Raw genomic sequence first — 18,417 nt, 5'->3', positions numbered from 1 at the left:
GAGATATAAAAAGAATCGTGCACATTGACTGATCGAATTGGTGAAATCAATGAAGTCTGAGAATTGTAAGATCAAAAGGTCTTAATGACGTGAACATTTGATGTTAAGCTCCTTTCCAAGACACATCACCTGTAACGGAACAATAGGAAAATATTGTGAAGACTTCAATAACAAAACATGACCTTGATCTTTAAGATATGAGTCAAGGTAACTATGTAAAATATCAGAACTCCATCATTCTAAAGCTGTGCATCTGAGTTTCTGATCCGCTCCGCTTTTATGTAATTTCGTGCATTTAGAGCGTAGCCGATCAGAAACTCTTGATTTGGGAAGATATGGCGTGGATAAAATAAAAGAAACAAACCTTTATCCGTTTCTTTGGTATGAGACTGAAACATGTGGACTGAAGATCGTTCGAAAAGTTTGTTGAGAAGGTCGGTACTTGGCACTGTATCTGCTTTCAAAGTATTTGAATCCATCACAACGGCCAAATCTGCGTCATTTTCATATTGGGACAATTGATATAAATTATTTCAATTTTATTTTGTGAGAACGAATTTCTTCCATGCCCAAGAGTATTCTGAGGTGATGATTTTGGTGGGGGCGTGGTCAAATCCAATAAAGCCCGAATTGAGGGCTTTATGAGAGATTTGACCACGCTCCGACCGAAATTACCACCTCATAATATTAAAGAATGATTCCTTAATACATGTACTTATGAGTTTTAGCAATTGTACGATTATATATTATTTGGGTGATTTCATTTCTTTTAATTATGCAAACTCTGCTTGCCAACAATACGTCATTTGAATTTATTGGACCGTACAATACGAAATCGTAGTGTTATCACAGACAAAGACATTGAAAAATGTAAATATTTCCTGGGAACTAATTTTCATAGTGGCCTCGATTTTTTTTTGATTTTTTTTTTTTGGGTTGTTGATGGAATCAATTTCGTGGCACCGAACTTTTAAAACAATGTCTCAAGCAGCCACTTCAATAGTTTCAGGCGCCGTTCTTGGACTGTTTAGAGACATAATCAAAAAATGTTTTTTGTGATCACCAAACAAATAGAAGACTCCACATGACGTTGAAAATAGCTGATATTTGGTGACGTAATTGACGTCCTCAAAACGCTGACGACTAAATTGTTCAATTTTCACTCCCACTTTAACAATTTCTGATCCTCAGCAATGATCGATAACTCTAAAATATGCTTTAAAATAATTTTGAAAGTACGATAGATTTGGGATAAAATCGACCCTGTTGTGTTTACATTGCTCTATCATATTTATTTAACTGAGTCTTCGTCAAAAAGGTATCGCAGAGGTCAAAACGAAAAGTACTGATATGTCATGAAAGAAGATTACAAGTTAGATTCACCGTTGACCAATTGATATTTTACATAAACCTCTGCTTTTCATACACTTTTTGTCATTATGACTCAGCTGAGCGTTGTCATATAATATATAATAATATAATGCCTGGATTCTACCATGATAAATTGATTTCTCTTAACTTGTATAATTTGACAACTTTTAGGAACCCTTATTAGCAAACAATACGATCGTCTAAGGGACATGTATGAGATAGTTGGGCATAAAATTATTACAAAATATTTCCGATTTTTTAAGGTACTAGTATTTACTTTCGTGGTTCATCAAAAAATCGGCAATGAAAGATCCTTGAAGAAAATGATTTAACGCAATTTTCCGTAACCTTTTTTTACATATTATAAAATTTATGTAAATACATCTATATCAAAGAATAAGTATGGTTTAAAATTGCATGTCCATTCCTGAAATCTAGTTATTTATTTATTTATTTTTTCTGCATGATCTTACAATACATCAGTCAGAAAAAAACATAGTTATATGTGAACTTTCCGAACAACTCTGCAGGTATCATTAAAATTCTCAAATATTAGGACATTGACGATTGTTTGGGTGATAAAAAATACATGTACATCTTTTTAGATAGTACTAGTATACTTAAATTTTCTCACATTATTTCAAAGTCCTGCAGATTTTCTACTTTTGTGTCAAAATAAAATCTATACAAGAACATGTAAATGCAAATATTTTGCTCATTTCTGGTGAAAAGTGTTGGTTTTCATAAAGTTGCTGCATGGTTTGTTAACCTAGTGTTCAGTATGTGAACTTTGTTGGTCACGTGATCAAATCCTGTGATTACTACCAACGAAGTTCACATGCCGGTGAACTTTTGAACATTGCTTTTTTTTATTTATATTTATGTTTGAGTAAAGCTAATCGTTCAGATTTAATAAAATAACCGTGTTTTTTGTTTAAAATTATAACACTGTCATGTTGTAATTTTGAATTTACCGGTTGGCAGTAAATACAAAATTTAAAACTTGACAACCTCCGTTGTCATGTTGTAAATTTTGTATTTACTGCCATCGGTAAATTCATTATTTACAACACGACAACACCGTCGAGCGACAGGCGCGTGCGTTGATCATTAGTAACATCAGTAAAAGAGTTCACACAGAAATGGTCATACTTATACTCTTCTATAGGTTCACATAAGGAAACATATTTGCAAATGTAAATATGTGGTATCATAAACCAGAAATGCTTAAGTTACGTGTATTTAAGGAATTTTCATTTACTTATTTTTATAAAAAATGTCAGCAGTTGTACGAATAGATATTAAAATAGTCATTAGTGAAATGTGTCGGAAAATACAATGTACGTTAAAATTCGGTTCGCATGATTATCACAGATAAAGACACTGGAAAATGTTAATATAATTCGAATCGCGCTGGAGTCTGTTGCCACATGTATCTCAAATAATGAAGGTTTAGGTATATTTGTTTATTACATTCATTGTACCTTGAAAATCTTTATCTTCATACATTTCAGATTCGCAATCTAAAGCGAAAACAAAGGGACCAAAAGGACTATGAGAAAACTATCTACTACTCGGATTTCGTCCCTTTTGCGCATGATCCACCCGGGCATACATGTGGACTCCCGTGTTGTAACAACGACCTCTACATTAGGCTAAAGGTCAGCGGACATCATGCCGGTTGCATGTCAATGCCATTCCAACATTCGGCGACAGAAGACGCGGAAGAAAACTTTACCTTACGCAGAAACCAGCTTCATTTACTTAAAGGCAAACCGACTTTTAAGAATGGCGGTTTTTATTCCATGCAACAATATCGCAATGAACAACGAAAGGCTGTTCCGTCGTTTGCATCACTCCCCCGGAACAATTCTGAACAGCGCCATTTTTTGCAAGGCAGAGGGATAACACTCCCGCGCATTGATTTGGCGCATTCTTCATCCGATGCAGCTAGAGGGCGTCATCGAATGGAAACCGACGACAGTGATTCAAGTTCGGATTCGGATTATCAACCTCTTGGAAAGATGGAAAAGAGACGAATAACGCAGAAAAGATGCGGCACAGACATGCCGCAGTTACCTCGGATACACCCAATGGAACTGTTAAAGGCAAGGAGAAAATTTGGTATAGCAGATGAGAACGACAACGAAGATTCTTCAAGTAGCAACGATGAAGCTAATTACTACAACGAAATTGTAATGAGTAATTTCAAACTGCGAGAAAGCGACTCACAAGAAAATGCGAAATCAAACACCCTCTCCGAATCTTTAGATGATGTGTTCTTTCCTACGAAAGAACCAACGTACCACACTCTTAGCCTTGACAAGACGTTTACATACGACTCAAAACGAAATACACTCGAAAGGATGGCTGGGCAAGAAAAATATTCCAACTTGTCAACATACAAGAATATGGACCAAAGAAACACACCCGCGACGAATACAAGTTTTAAGGGAATAAACAGGAAGGAAATAAACACTGGCAACATGAAAACTACATCTGACCAAGAATCAGCTTCAGAAACATCTGTTGCCCCTTCGACACCACGGAAACCAAGTCATGTTCCACTGAAATCTGCACTGAAAACAAGGTCTCTCCAACACGATTCTAAGAAAAAGTCAGTTGTGTACACACAAAGAACCGCGAGCTTGGGACGACATGAGAAGTTTTCGAATGGGTGCGAAAACCGGGGCTTTGTTCATGAAGATGGAATGTCCGCTGGAAACAAGCGCTTTGACGATTCAAGACTAAACTTTTCTTTAGAGACAATCAACGAATCTCCAATCACTTTGATTCTTTAATTTTTATTACAATATATTCAGCATTGAGTTCTCGTGAATATCGGTCATTTCATTAGTAAATAGAAGATAAAGCCTACAAACAATTAGGTTTACTCAATTATTTTTACTACTTCAAAATTCAATACCTACTAGAATTTGCTTTAATGAAAAATCAAGTAAAGTTTAATTGTTACCAATAAAACTTTCAATTCTATGAATACGATTTTCTTATGCCTACAATGTACTTTCACAATCATTTATTTTCTTTTAAAAAGAGAACAACTTCTTAAAGCATTGACCGTTTATTATGTAAAAATGTAAACAGCTAAATATAAAATAAGTAGAAATAAATACTTCAAAGTAAAATAAATTATGCTAAAAATGAGGACGGTTTTAGTTCTCCTATTGCAAAAGACAAACTTAGGCTCTCTGTTCCGCCAGAAGTTTCCACATCTCCATATTCTCCTCACAACCAACAAGGTAATGATGAACACCATCCAGAATCTGTGACAGTGTTTGATAAAGGGGAATGCAAATGAAGTTTATGAACCCAACCTGTTGCTTCGGCTGGTCCTTGCTGTTTTCTCGATCCATCATGGGTATCGGGGTAATGCCTCTCTTCTTTTCCTCGTCTCCTTGCATGTAGAATTCGTTGTATAACCGATCGACTGTTTCTTCTTGTGTGATCCACGGTTTGGACACTGCACACAGGTCGGCGGCAGTCATCATGAGGGCCTTACAACAGGAGCGCGACGCATGGTCATTCATATCGAAGGTCCCTTCCTCCAGACGTTTTGAGGCCTCTTTCTGGTTTGGGAAATACAACGCGAGATCTGTGGAAATGATATGTTCACGAAGAAGTTCCAACATTTCTTTATACTGAGGACCGTTAAGAAACGAGAAAATATCCTGCCCATCAGTATGCAGAATTGTTATTGTCTGTTTGTAATGATGCTGTTCCATTACTGAGGTTGAGTAAAGGGCCGCCAGGGGGAGATCAAACTTTCGGAAGAAGTCGTTGTTGTAGCCCCTGTGGTCCAGATCGTGACAGATGCCACCAATTATCAACGCCATCTTTTCAAATTTGGTGAAGATGTCGTCATTTGCCTTCATCATCAACCAGAGCGCATGTGCGACATGAAAGCCGTGTTCCCAGTTGTGATATGTGACGGAACGGTAATTTTTCCTCACCGTAAGAATAAAACGACACAGCTTCTCCATTTCGAAAGTGTCCTCGCCAAAAAGATCTGTTGCGATATAGATGAAAAGTTGAGGAAGTCGTTCAACGTGATAATACGCATAAAATTCCGGAGAAAAGAAGTTTTCTGGGATAGCCTCGTCTTCGATGTAAGGGGTCTCTTGAAGTGACATCACTTCATCTTCGTTGCAGACGATATGGTACTGCAAAACATCGACCGCCACTTTGTAGATGTTTTGTTGTTGGTACAATAAACTGTAGATTTTACTGTAGTGGAGAGCTAGAGCACAGTAATCGGAAAACAGACTGAAATATTCCTCGTCTGCATGGGTGAAGCGATCGTGATGGAGACAATTGATGATTTTAATGACGCCATAGACTTGTTCCCTATTGCGAATAGGCATACAGAGAATCTGTTTGGTGTGATATCCCAATTTTGTGTCAGATTCCTGATCAAATCTCTCATCTTCGTACGCATCGTAAATGTTGACAGTCTAAAATGAAAAAAAAAAAATAAGATGATCAAGGGAAATATTTCGAGATTGTAAAAGGAGCAAGAATACGAAACAAATGTAAGAGTCTGGTTTTAAATATATTAAGAGTATATTGGTACTAACTTTTTATTATTAGGTCATTGATGCTGTCAATTCAGTGTTACGACACTTGTGATGCATTCACATTTAAACTTTACAATTTATCAATTTAAAACTTAACTGTGACGGTTTTATTTCCAACCTTAAACTTTCATGTTTTAACACATATTCAAGCAAGATATATGATATGAAAAACGACCAGTCAACAGTATAATTTCTTAATTAAGAGAACACCCACCTTTCCGTTTTCGATGGCTTCCCATGCAATAATATCCACAGCGTGAAGATCGTGTACCCTTTTCTTGTCATACACGTCTTTCCCGTTCGCATCCACAGTTCCCGTGTCCTCATAGGCCACGTACAGCTTGGACTGCTCCTCCTCAACCAAATACATAGAACAACGGTCGGCGTGCAGGAGATCTTTGGTGAAGTGGAGAATGGTGTTGGCCACTCGGTCAACACAGGTGATCTCTTTGAACAGGTCCTTGGTGATCTCCAGGAGGAACTCGTTCAGCTCGTGTTGAGTGTCGAGTATCCTCTTCAGACCGTTTTCGTGTATGCAGGCCGCCATCCAAGATACCACCGCATGGATCAGCTGAATGTCGCCTTCACAGAAGGGCGGCTTGAGGTGGTCCCGGGTAAACTCTAGTACCCCCACTGTGTCCGCGCTGGGGAGCACCACGGGTACACATAACACGCTACAGTCCCGCATTGGTTTGGGGCTTATTCCTTTTGGAAACCTTTAAAAAATTTCATAAAATAAATTTATGGTTAGAACTATATATAATAAGCAGCTCCCGCTATGTGAATGTTCGGGTCATATAGTATTATCGGACTTTCCGTCTATCAGTATTTCTGTGTTCGTCCGTCACACTTTTGTGTTTCAAAGAATTTTTTAAGAATCATAAATCAAAATATTACGATGAAATAGATGAGATTAGATGAAAGCAATATAGTCTTCTTTTTTTTTTACCTTGACCTTAATTCTACGATTACAAAGACTTCGCTTCGTTAACTTTTCCTATGACTTTCACAATAAAAAGATGTTGTTCACGATTTTTAAATTAGGAGTAATTAAAATTACTAACATGTGCACAAGACTTTGCTCCATTTCGTAGATTTAGACCTTGACCTTTGATACAGCTGGCGATAGCTCTTGAAGTATATCATATACCTAGTAGTGTATCAGCCCTGATACACGTGTTTTGGACTAGGTGAGACAACAACCGGAAGCTAGGGCTGTATCGCCCTCGGGGCTGATATTTCTCTGTCTCAGCCCGTCGTCAAGGGGGTGTATTTGCCCTCAAATTTTAAATCGATAATTTCCATATATCTCTGCTTTAGATTAAGACTAGTTTGTGAAATGACGATAGAATAACGAATTTATAATACAAATTATCACCTTACATGTCTGAATATTTTTATTTATTACCGAAAATTGAAAAATAATAATTCAAAAATAGCGTCAAAGAGTGATGTGTATCTAAGTAAAGGGAGGTAACCTAGGGTTCTTTCCATTTAACCGGCATCGCCGGATTTGCCGGTGTTGCCTTCGTCGCCGATTGCTGGAACGCGCGTCGCCGGCGAGCGATTGCGGCCACGCAATTTTCTGTTGCCGACTAGGAAACAATATGGCGTCTATTTGGGAAGAAGATGTTTTCACAATCCAAATAACGGGGATTAACTGCTCAAATTTGTTTAATAACCTTGAAATCCTGGATAATTGCAATAACCTGGTCGCATGGAGACCACTTACAACCAAAATTCAAGATAAGTATCAGTTGTATTGCTATTTTTTGAAGAATTTTGAACTTCTTGTTGTGTAGTATATAATCCGAATTTTGTCTACACATGGTCAGAATGTTTGTTTCAAAAATCGAAACGCTTGGTAAGTATTCCCGCTGTTTTACGTCATTTTGACAGTTCATTGCGTCATATCACCTGTCGTTTCTTATCTAACGATGGCTTCCGTGGAACTTTATCACTGTCCGTCATGTAACTCATTATTTTTTTCTATGAACCATTTCAACCAGCATAAATGCAATACTAACTCTCCCGTACAGCCTCTTATCCTAAAGGATAATATGACCACAGTGTACAGGTAAAGTGACATTATTTTTCTATCGTATAACTGATCAGCCTATTCAAACATATGTCCTACATATGTAAATCACAAATTTTACTACTGATTTTAAAAAAATGCTAACATAAGTTGAAAAATAAACCATTCATGTGTATGTGGATTCAGAATGTTTTTCTTTAAATATTGTAGGCCTATCTGAGATAAATTTATTTGCATGGGGGATGGGAGGTGGTCTGATGCCTATGTTTGATACTAGTATATATTTTCTTCATCAACTAGTTACAATTCATGTACAGTAGTTTAAGATACTTTGAATTATCCAGGGAATGTCTAGACCAGGTGCTAAATAAGTCTAAAGATACCAACTTATTCCAAGAATGTAGAATGTTCAAACCTATCATGATATTTTCAGGGAAGAAGAACCACAACATGGCCAGGGAGCTGCTTGTCAGTCGACCAGTAACTCAACATATACATGTACCACTGCGTCAATGGAAGTAAGTAAGTCTATGTACTTTTATTCTTGATATTGGCCCATTGGTCATTTTAACATATTCGTTGTATTAGTGTGAATTTCAATCAAATGTAACTTTTTTTTGTTGATAATAGTATTTAAGAAGATATTAAATTAGTTGAAATTGTTTTTACATGTCATTTTGTCTAAGAAATGGTAATTCTCCACATTACATTCTTTGTAAACAAATATAAGACTCGAGCTTTGTTTACATAACTATCAATTCTTACTTCTGTATCTCGCTTGTAACTTGACTTTGTATACAGAACCGTGTGGCCACTTTCAACCAAATGTGGTACAAAACATCATTAGCTAAAGGGAATTCAAGTTATTTTTTAAATTTAGGGTGGTATTTTGAATTTTACATAGGAATTTTTTTTTTAAATATTCTCAAAATCTCAAATGTTATAATAATGGAATTATAAGTAGTACATGTACTTGAATGCAAGCACTTTTACATATTATTGATTCTCAATTGTTTAAACGGGGGTCCCTAGACAATTCTTGGGTTCAGCATGGGCTTCAATGTTTTATAAGTTTATATATAATATACAGTTGTTAAGATCTTCTTGATTACTGCAATGCTTGTGAGCAATGTGTAATATGACTTTAAAATATTCTTCTTACAAAGGGGGCTCAATGTTTAACAGAAGAATATATGGAGAAAATTTTATACAGGACTTTATCACATAATAAGGGCCTTATAGAGTTACAGACTATCCTCTCTATATCTTTACTACAAATGTTATTTAATTATTCCTACCTAATATTTAGAGATTCTATAAAAATCTAATTTTAGACATAAAGCAGACTTGGACGAATTGTCTAACAAAAGGCTTGATAAGTCTGAGAGGTGAGATGGATTCAGAATTTGCTTCGAAGAAGAAGACTCACAAGGCACTATGGAAAGAAATATCAGTTAAACTAAAGGAGATCCACAACTTTACTGGTGATTGGTTCCAGTGCCAATCCAAATTTAACAAGCTAACCGCAAAGTATAAAGCTGTTGAAGATGCCAACAGAAAATCAGGTGAAAAGCGGAGGTCTATGGAATTCCATTCTGAAATGATGGAAGTTATGGGGGATGACCCAAAAATAACCCCTCTAAAGACAGTGTCTGTAGGTGTGGGAAAGGGTGTGAATGTTGTTTGTGGTGAGAAAGATGATGGTGAGAAGGGGTGTGAGATTGTCAAAGCAAGGGGTGAGAGAGAGAAGAAAGCCAGCAAGCGGAAGAGAGAAGATGAGTTGTTTGAGTTGTTGACGGAGGTGAGGGATGATAGGAGAAGGTTTCAAGAGGAGCAGGTAAGAATGAATGAAAGAAAGCTTGAAATAATGGAGAGGTTGGTTTCTCTGTTTGATAGATAGATAGATGTTATTTTGCATTTCCTTAAGGTGGTATGGGACATTAGTCGATATCAATGTGGATTAAAGTACATTAAAATTAAAATGCTTTCAACAGTTTAGAATTTTCAAATTTTACAATATTTTGCCAAAAAATATGTCTTGATAATTTTTGAAAAGGTAAAAGGTTTAAAGACCCCAGCTGGATTGGAACTCATGACTTACAGTTTTAAAGCATATCCTCTAACCAACTGCGTTACGCTTAATGTTCTATTGCGAGAAAGACACTGTTTATAAAATTACACTTGATTTTATTGTTTATTTGCCTAATGGATAAACATTTCATCACAGTATGGTGTCCCATACCACCTTAGCCTGAATGTCTTATTTTGATATTTCAAAATTACAAGATTATTATCAAGGTATCAGTTTATGTTCTTTAGTAAATGAAATATGGAAATCTTGTTAATTAATTTGTACTTGTTTAGTGTTACACATTCAATTTAATAACATTGTAATAAAAAGTAAGACTGTTTTAAACTTTAAAAAACATGTTGTTTTATTTCTCTTGTAAAATTTAATTCACTGGCTGTTAACCCAGAAATACTGAGCTAGTGCATTTCTTTTAATGGATGCACTCTGGTTTACAGGCTCATTGGTAGCCGGAGCATCAGGATAAACATCATCACAGATGTCCATGTCAGCTTCATTGTTCTGTAAAAACATAATTTTGAAAATGTTTAAGGAGAATAAACCCAGTTTACATATTTGAAAGTTGACAGCAGACGAGTACAAAACTCACCTCTATGCACATGTTATGGAGTGTACAGGCCGCCGTTATAACTGTTGGTATATCCTCTAGCTTCGTGTTATCCAGAAACCTAAGCCTCCTCCACTTTCCTTTAAGCAGACCAAAGGGACGCTCAATGGTCTGGCGAGTGTTGGAATGTACGAAGTTGTACTTTCTATGCCTCTCGGTCAGATTTCCATTATCCTTGTATGGAGTTAAAATCCACCTAAAATTGAAAATATACTAAGTGTACATACATTTGCAAAACACACATGGTTTTCAGATGGTATAAACTGTCTCAATAAATACCTATGCAGGGGCTCCGAGAATGTGAGAATCCCCATCGAAGAGGATTTCACTGGCCTCGTAAAGGGGCGAGTTTTTAAATACCCTGGCGTCATGTACGGAACCTGGCCATCCTGACACAATGTCCGTAAAACGCAATGTATGGTCACATACAGCCTGAAAAAGTAATATTTACTTTTATATTTACTTTTATATATATATTTAGTGATATTTACATTTTCCAGTGTCTTTGCCTGTGATAACACTACGTATCGATTTTGTACTATAAAAGCCGTAACTTCAAATGAAGCCAAATTGAGGCGTCAGCGGGGTTTGCTTATTTATGTTTTAAATATTTCATTATACGATGGTTTAAAATTATATAAATATAAGTAATAAGGAATCATTCTTTGATTATTATGAGGTGATAATTTCGGTCGGGGCGTGATCAAATCTATCATAAAGCCCTTCGGACTTTATTGGATTTGATCACGCCCCGACCGAAATTATCACCTCATTATACTTAAAGAATGATTCTTTATTCCTTATTTTAAATGATCATATGTATATTTGAATGAATTAGATTGATGGAAGTGTTTTTGCTAATGAATTGAATTATATATTCACCTGTAATATAACAGAGTAGTCCCTTTTCCTGTTGAGGTAGGACAATGGATGGTACTTTTCCTGGGGTGCTTTAATTTCAATATGGCATCCATCGACGGCTCCTAAAACTCTAGGGAACCCTTTGATCTTCTCGAAGCCTTGCATGACCTCGTTTGCCCATGCTCCTGTGACATTAAAAATTCAGTTGTAAAATTGATTTAATAAATAATTGACTTAATTGAGATGCAAGCGCGTAACAACGAACGTAGGGTGCTCGTTTTCACACCTTCATCAAACTAAACATACCTTTATTAAACTAAAATTTACGCAAAAAAAAGCATTTTTAAGCAAACTGTTTCTTCCTTTTTTCTTTTATTTCATGGAATTTTGAAAGGCATGCAAATATCAAAAGTAGAAAAAGTTGTATATTTAAAACATTCTCTTGAGGGATTTTGACGTTTATGAACATATTTTTCTTTTCTGTTTTTTTCTTTTAATTGTGTGTGTAAATATCCCAATTTTAGAAAAAACAACAACCATTCTAGATGCCCTTAAAACATGAAATATTAATATCTTTTCCCCTTAAAATTACAGATATAGGTCGTATGGGTAATACTAGTAACAATCAAAGCTTTTATTTTAACAAAATTACCAGTGGGCCACTTGATTTTTTCAGCAGACAGGCATCGAAGAGCTCTGCATGTGCGCATGAAGCAACGATACACGGATGAATACGTAACGTTAAATCTGTCAGATATTTGTCTATATCCTTCCATGTTGGCCAACATCCATATGGAGATCATTATCTGTTTCGAGGGTTCAATAATTTCCCTGCCACGCATCTGCTCTTGTGGAATGTGGCCTGTTGACACTATCTGTTGGTCAAATAATATTCAGAATGTACAGTTTTACAACGATCTAGTGCATATAAGTTGTTACCTTATATTAGAAGTAGAAGATTTTTAAAAATTATTTTTAAAGCGCAGCGTTATCATGCGCATGTTTTTTTTTTTTATCATATACTCAGTCTGTATATTCATTAAATTTATTGAAAGTAAATTATAAGGTTTTTAAAAAAATATATTCAATACTGTGTTTTATATATCATATTCGTTAAAGTTCATTAACGATTTCATTGATTTATGGGTACCGTAAAATGTGTCATAATGTCGATCCACCGAATATGTACATAATCCACCCACAAACCGCTAGCGATGCAGTAGGGATACATATGAAATGATCATTATTGAAACAATACCTGTCTACAGACTTCTTCAAAAGTCTCTCTTCGCATTCTGAAATGGGATGAGAACTCCTCAGGAGCGTATGCAGGCACTGTTGCGCTAAAATAATCCGCAATACGCTGCCGTCTCTTTTTTCCTCTCAGCAAATGATGGACAACTTCCATCATAACGTCATCGTCATAATCATTGGCCTCATCGTCCTCAAATACGTTCAATAAAAACGTTCTGTATATGCGCGAATTACGTTTCAAGCTACAATCGTCCATTTTGGAATTATTGTGACGTTGCCAACCGTTCCATTAACGTCACCGTTTCCCGATGACGTCGCCGGCGAGGCAACGTTAATGGAAAGCGCCCCTATACAACGATTGTGTATTTAGAACAATAGCACGCTTTATTTAATATCAATCAACGTTTAAATTATGGAGGATATAGAGAAGGATGGAACGAGACTTAATCTTAGAAAACCAGAGATTAGACTAAAAATTAAGGGGTTAAAGTAATGGACGTGCTAATGAACGTTCTCAAACAACTTTCTAGTTGCTATAACAGTATGAATCTTTATGAATGGAATCTGACGGGAAACTTACGAAATCCCAGTGAAAGAATTTTATTCATTACGAAGCTGCGTAGGAGGGAAGTTTCTCTCTCGATAATATTGAATTCTAGAAGATAGCGCTTCATTTCAGACAACAGACTCCCTTCTACTGTATTTCAAATGACGATGGTTTGTCAACAAAGTCCGACAACTCTTACAGTTTTAACACATATAAAAAGAAATAAAAACGAACAAGTTTTGTAAATCCGAAAAATATCTATAGCTTCTTCATGATAAATTATATTCCTTATTTGGAATTTAAATTTGAATTAGAGTCTTTCATTTTAGATATATGATATAAACAACATCACACTTTTGTTTTGATCTCGTCCCTGGTATCAGCCCTCGGATGGTATCGGCCCGCGCCCTTCGGGCTTGGGCCGATACCAACCGCTCGGGCTGATACAAGGGCCGAGATCAAAACAAAAGTGTGATATTCTATATATGTCTTGTGTTTTAATTTGTTCATCCCTATGAAACTGACTCGCTTATCCTTATTTTACGGTAAAAATTGCTTATTGATTACTCATTTTATTTTATTTGTTCGTCCGATTAATAACACATGTTAAATGTATTACATTAATGAATTGTACATTAGTTAACAACAAATAAAAACATATCCACGCGAACCGCATTACAGAATAGTGTGCTCGATTATACTTTTTGAAAAGAAAATATGATCTCAAATGAATTACATTCGTGGAAATGGTTATATAGTTTGGTTTTAATGTCTCCACTTTTTTCAATTTCATGAACTGGGTGGGGTTTTTAAAGGCACTAAAGAGTTTCTCGATCATGTAGCATTTGCTGAGTGTATATATTTCAATAATCTATCAATAACGTGTTTCATATATATACATAGATAAGCTTGCTAGAAAGGTAATGTCTTACTTTTGGATGAGAGTTGTTTTTCCCTCTATGATCAAACATTATCAGTCGCGATATATTTCGTCAAATATTCATTCAAATTTACATTTCATTTATAATGCATTTTGATATTGAGGCAGAGTAAAAGCAAATTAGCTTTGTTGTCTCGCACCACTGAATACACCCATAAAAGAACAACGGTTTTGACAAAAAAAATAAAATTTATATTTATACATTTATCAATACCATCAGATCTAAACCCAGTAACCAAACAAAGATATTTGCACTTTCAGTAGAGTAAAATACAACATGTAGCAAAATAAATATTGTCTGTTCAATTTCCAATTATCTTTATTTTTCATTTCTTTGTACACATGCATGTGAAAATGGGTAAAAATCTATTGTAAAAACTAATGAGTTATTCTCACATAATGTGAGCTGATTACGAAATAAACATTTGTGAATATATGTACACTGTATACGTTATACCTAAAATGCAACCAATACATAAGACTTGCAGTTTCATCTTTACTAAATTGTCTGAACTATAAAAAAAAAGGTCTTTATTTATCAGAAAATAAAACTGACAAGAGCAATTTGAATAGATACGATACCTGGAGTCCATTTCCAAATCCTTCACCAGTATGGTTTTCCTCTCGGACACAGCATAAGCAGCCACGGTAAGATTTTTCCCCACAGGACCACACGGAACCAACTCCCCGTGTTGATAAAGAGACAACATGGTTTCGTTGTGTGTCGGCACGTAGAACGCCATATCGTTAGCGTCCACGGCGCGTCCCAGAACGTGTGCCGTTTCTTCCATGCGTCTCTGCTGTTCCTCATCGTCGTAACTGTTCGTTAAGACTTCTGCTATTTCAATAACACTGTTCCTTAGATAAAGAGACTGCAAAGCGATAGGGTGCTCGCCAATGGCTGGTTTCCTTGGACGCTCTCGTTTGACTTTTAACAAGTCTTCCAATTTCGATTCAGGAACAGACTCCAACACAAATTGTTCGAAGACTTTTGGGTTTTGAATAAGATAATTTTTTACCTGCAGTTCAGTCATAGAAGGGATTACTCTGGATTTTAAGCGAGGTTTCACCATTCGTCCGGGAAACGGTGGTCTCTTCAGAAATGACATTTGTTCCAAATTTGATGCCATCTTTATGGTGTTCTTCTCGCTTGTTTTGAAAATCTTCTTGACGCGTACGTCAAACCCTCAGTGACGTCACAATATTGCTTGCACATGTTCGCGCAGCTCGAGTAAAAAAAGCTTGACGTGCAATTTTATTGCAAATCAATTGTACGAGATTTAATTGTTGACTTCTATTAAATTGGGGATTTGACCGTGTTTGGTTAGTAAACAATAAACCCGATAACAGATTACACGTGTATATGAACCAAGATCTACACGTGGAATTTACGTAACTGACGTTCCAGTTTTGAAATAATTGGTTTATTGTACCAAATAAACAAAAACGTACTTTTTTCACGTGTTTGAGTAGCTACGAAGGCAAGAAAACAAAAATCGATGTCGAGTTAAGTATGTGAATGAATTTCCTGATTAATGTAGGCAATTAATTACTTTTCCGTTTTCTTCATATCCAGGTGATTATCTGACGTAAAAGTCGGGAGTAAATTCTGTACAGTTCACTGTTTATCAGTAGCTGCCGAACACGTTTTGTGCATCAAAGCAGACAAATCGTAAAATAAATTGCATTACTTTTGATTTTATGAACACTAGCAATATCTTGGCGAGCATGCAATAGAATACGATCGCTATCACGTAGGCTTCACATTATGCTGGAAGTGTTGAAACAACAGTTACACAGAATGCGAATACTTCTGTTGATTTCACAATCTATAATTGAACCATCCTCGTTGTGTGCCATTACAATTGATTATTGGAAACATCATCCATCTTTTGTTGATTACGATGTTATTTTCCCATTTCCACCACCATCATTCCAATTTGTTGCAACATCGGACTTTTCGACGAGTAATAGTAATGTTCAGTAAGTTACAAACAACAGTACACTATTAGAAATTGATAAAGCACGATTATTTGTATTAATTCTTCATCTATCCCTTTATTTAATTAAACCTCATGGCGTCAATTGTTCCAATTAACGTGACTAACATTCTCCCACCGGCCATCAATATCAATGATTGAGAATTCAGTAATTATACCGGTATTATTAAGCTGACCCGATTATGAATAGATAAAGATGTGATGAAATATCTCAATTACTTATTAACTACCATTATTACAATTTATGCTCCAGTTTCGAATTTCTTGAAAGATTCGGGGTATTCTAGAGCAGCGAGGTTCGAAGACATTAGAAACTAGGGACTACTGTTTTGAATTCAATCGATGAAAATACTTTGGATACAATAAAGTGGCTATATTTGGTGAATCTTACATTTTATATTTCCACCACAATATCTCGAATCTTCGTAGTTCGTGACGTCTCCATCGAGTTCGAGAAAACGAGACTCGACTGTACCAAAAAAACCCCGCCCGAAATAAAAGAATATATCTATTTGACTTTGAAGAATGTTGTTAAAAGACGCGACATTCTATATCATCATAGTTATTGCAAATACGGTTCTCGAGATTTTCAAAACAAAGAATTTAATTCCCGTTTCTTCCCTACGAAGGGAACGATCCTTTATTGGAACAAACTAAAAGTCTTCCGTCCACGCGTGTTTTGTGAAAATTCAAGCTGAAATTAGTCCAGTTGTTCCACAGAAAAGATTCAGAGAGCAGAAACCTAAGACGTGAAATTTTAACACTACTGACAATAAGGAATTTGAGACATTGCAATCAAAACTCATATTATAAAACAGTTTAACCTTTCACAGCAAATTATAAGCTCTTTTATATAATAAAAGTATCTTATTTAAAAAAAACAACAACAATTTTTCCATTTCCTTTTTGGGGACTTGATTTTAATCAACTCTCCTATGCAGTTACTCTGGCAAGCCGAAAGTGAAACAGTGTTTGGACCTAAACACGTAGATCTTGAAAATAATAGATAAATTCGGTGTAATGTATGCTGTACCATTGTTTTTCAAAAGAAACGTATTGATAAGTACCTTGAAAATAGTCAGATTTTATATAGTACGAACAATTTAATTGTTTTTTTGTAGTTGCGTGTATTCCTACGCCAGAGTTCAATATAGTCTCGTTCAACCAGATGCTCGACAGTCTCCGTAAATCTCCGACAAGCAGAGAGTCTCTCTTGGTAGTCGGAGATTAACGGAGACAGCCGAGTGTCTGCATGGCTAGAGTTCAATATTGCTTGGATCCAGACGTGTACAATTTTAAGAAACATTTCGAAAACTGATACACAGTTTGATGGAATTAATTCTATCTTTAAATATTACACAACATGATTCATACAGGGTTTTCTCGAAATTATTGTCGCAAAAGTTCGAGAATTCATATTATAAAAATTTGCGTAACTCAAATACAGATTAGAAACTACTTGCCAGGCAAAATAACATAACGTTGATTTTAAAATTGATAATAATCAATAAAACCAACTCCCGACAGTACTTCAGTACTTTGATTTAACGAGGCCGAGTACAGAACGAGTACGCACGCTTTCGCGCAGCGTTTCATTTGGATTTACAGTCAAGTCGTACACAGACCAACTCGTATACAGGTCAACTCGTATACAAACATTTCCGCATAAAAAAACCAAAAGTCAGCTCGTATACAAGGTATTTTTGATTCATTAACGTTAGACAATACTTATCACCGTTTTAAACAATAAAAGTCATCTTTTGCTGTAACATATTATATAATCTTTTTTTAAATACATCATCTGTTGTAAGAATTTTTTACTGCTGGCATGCAGTATTTGCTATATTCATTATCATATTTAATATTTGACATAAATTATATAGGCATATGAAATTTTTGTATACGAGTTGACTTTCGGTGAAAGACACTGGGAATTTTTGTATACGAGCTGATTTTTGGTTGTTTATACGGACATTTTTGTATACGAGTTGACCTGTATACGAGTTGGTCTGTGTACGACTTGACCGGACTCCTTTCATTTGTATTGTGACGTCATCTTTTTGCTTAGTTGACGCCATGGCGTGATAGTTTTAACTGCAGATATTCAGCGAAAAT

The 18,417-nt window shown here is 35.7% G+C and overlaps 2 protein-coding genes and 1 pseudogene across 2 annotated transcripts; 1 reads left to right on the top strand and 2 right to left on the bottom strand.

The window, feature by feature from the left end:
* Nucleotides 1-4,427: 4,427 nt before the first annotated feature.
* On the bottom strand, nucleotides 4,428-15,515 carry LOC128192418 (cAMP and cAMP-inhibited cGMP 3',5'-cyclic phosphodiesterase 10A-like). Its single transcript, XM_052865068.1, has 3 exons — nucleotides 14,885-15,515; nucleotides 6,181-6,682; nucleotides 4,428-5,843 (listed from the first exon to the last, which is right to left on the bottom strand). The coding sequence occupies exons 1-3, from the start codon at nucleotides 15,430-15,432 to the stop codon at nucleotides 4,572-4,574; spliced, it is 2,322 nt and encodes a 773-aa protein (XP_052721028.1). The 5' UTR covers nucleotides 15,433-15,515; the 3' UTR covers nucleotides 4,428-4,571.
* On the top strand, nucleotides 8,319-10,184 carry LOC128192419 (uncharacterized). The gene is made up of 2 exons (XM_052865069.1): nucleotides 8,319-8,526; nucleotides 9,339-10,184. Exons 1-2 carry the CDS (start codon nucleotides 8,517-8,519, stop codon nucleotides 9,902-9,904), a joined length of 576 nt encoding a protein of 191 aa, XP_052721029.1. The 5' UTR covers nucleotides 8,319-8,516; the 3' UTR covers nucleotides 9,905-10,184.
* LOC128192420 (uncharacterized) lies at nucleotides 10,383-13,160 on the bottom strand (annotated as a pseudogene).
* Nucleotides 15,516-18,417: the final 2,902 nt, after the last annotated feature.

The sequence above is a fragment of the Crassostrea angulata genome, chromosome 7, assembly GCF_025612915.1.
Source record: "Crassostrea angulata isolate pt1a10 chromosome 7, ASM2561291v2, whole genome shotgun sequence".
NCBI classification, from domain to species: Eukaryota; Metazoa; Mollusca; class Bivalvia; order Ostreida; family Ostreidae; genus Magallana; species Magallana angulata.
This window is presented reverse-complemented; position numbering and strand designations above follow the sequence as displayed.

What these genes read in the sequence shown, in the direction of transcription:
- LOC128192418 (XM_052865068.1), bottom strand. Translation starts at nt 15,432, where the DNA reads ATGGCATCAAATTTGGAACAAATGTCATTTCTGAAGAGACCACCGTTT. An exon ending in GATTTGGAAATGGACTCCAG is followed by an intron (nt 6,683 to 14,884) that starts GTATCGTATCTA and finishes AATTTTTTAAAG; the next exon opens with GTTTCCAAAAGGAATAAGCC. An exon ending in AAGCCATCGAAAACGGAAAG is followed by an intron (nt 5,844 to 6,180) that starts GTGGGTGTTCTC and finishes TTTTCATTTTAG; the next exon opens with ACTGTCAACATTTACGATGC.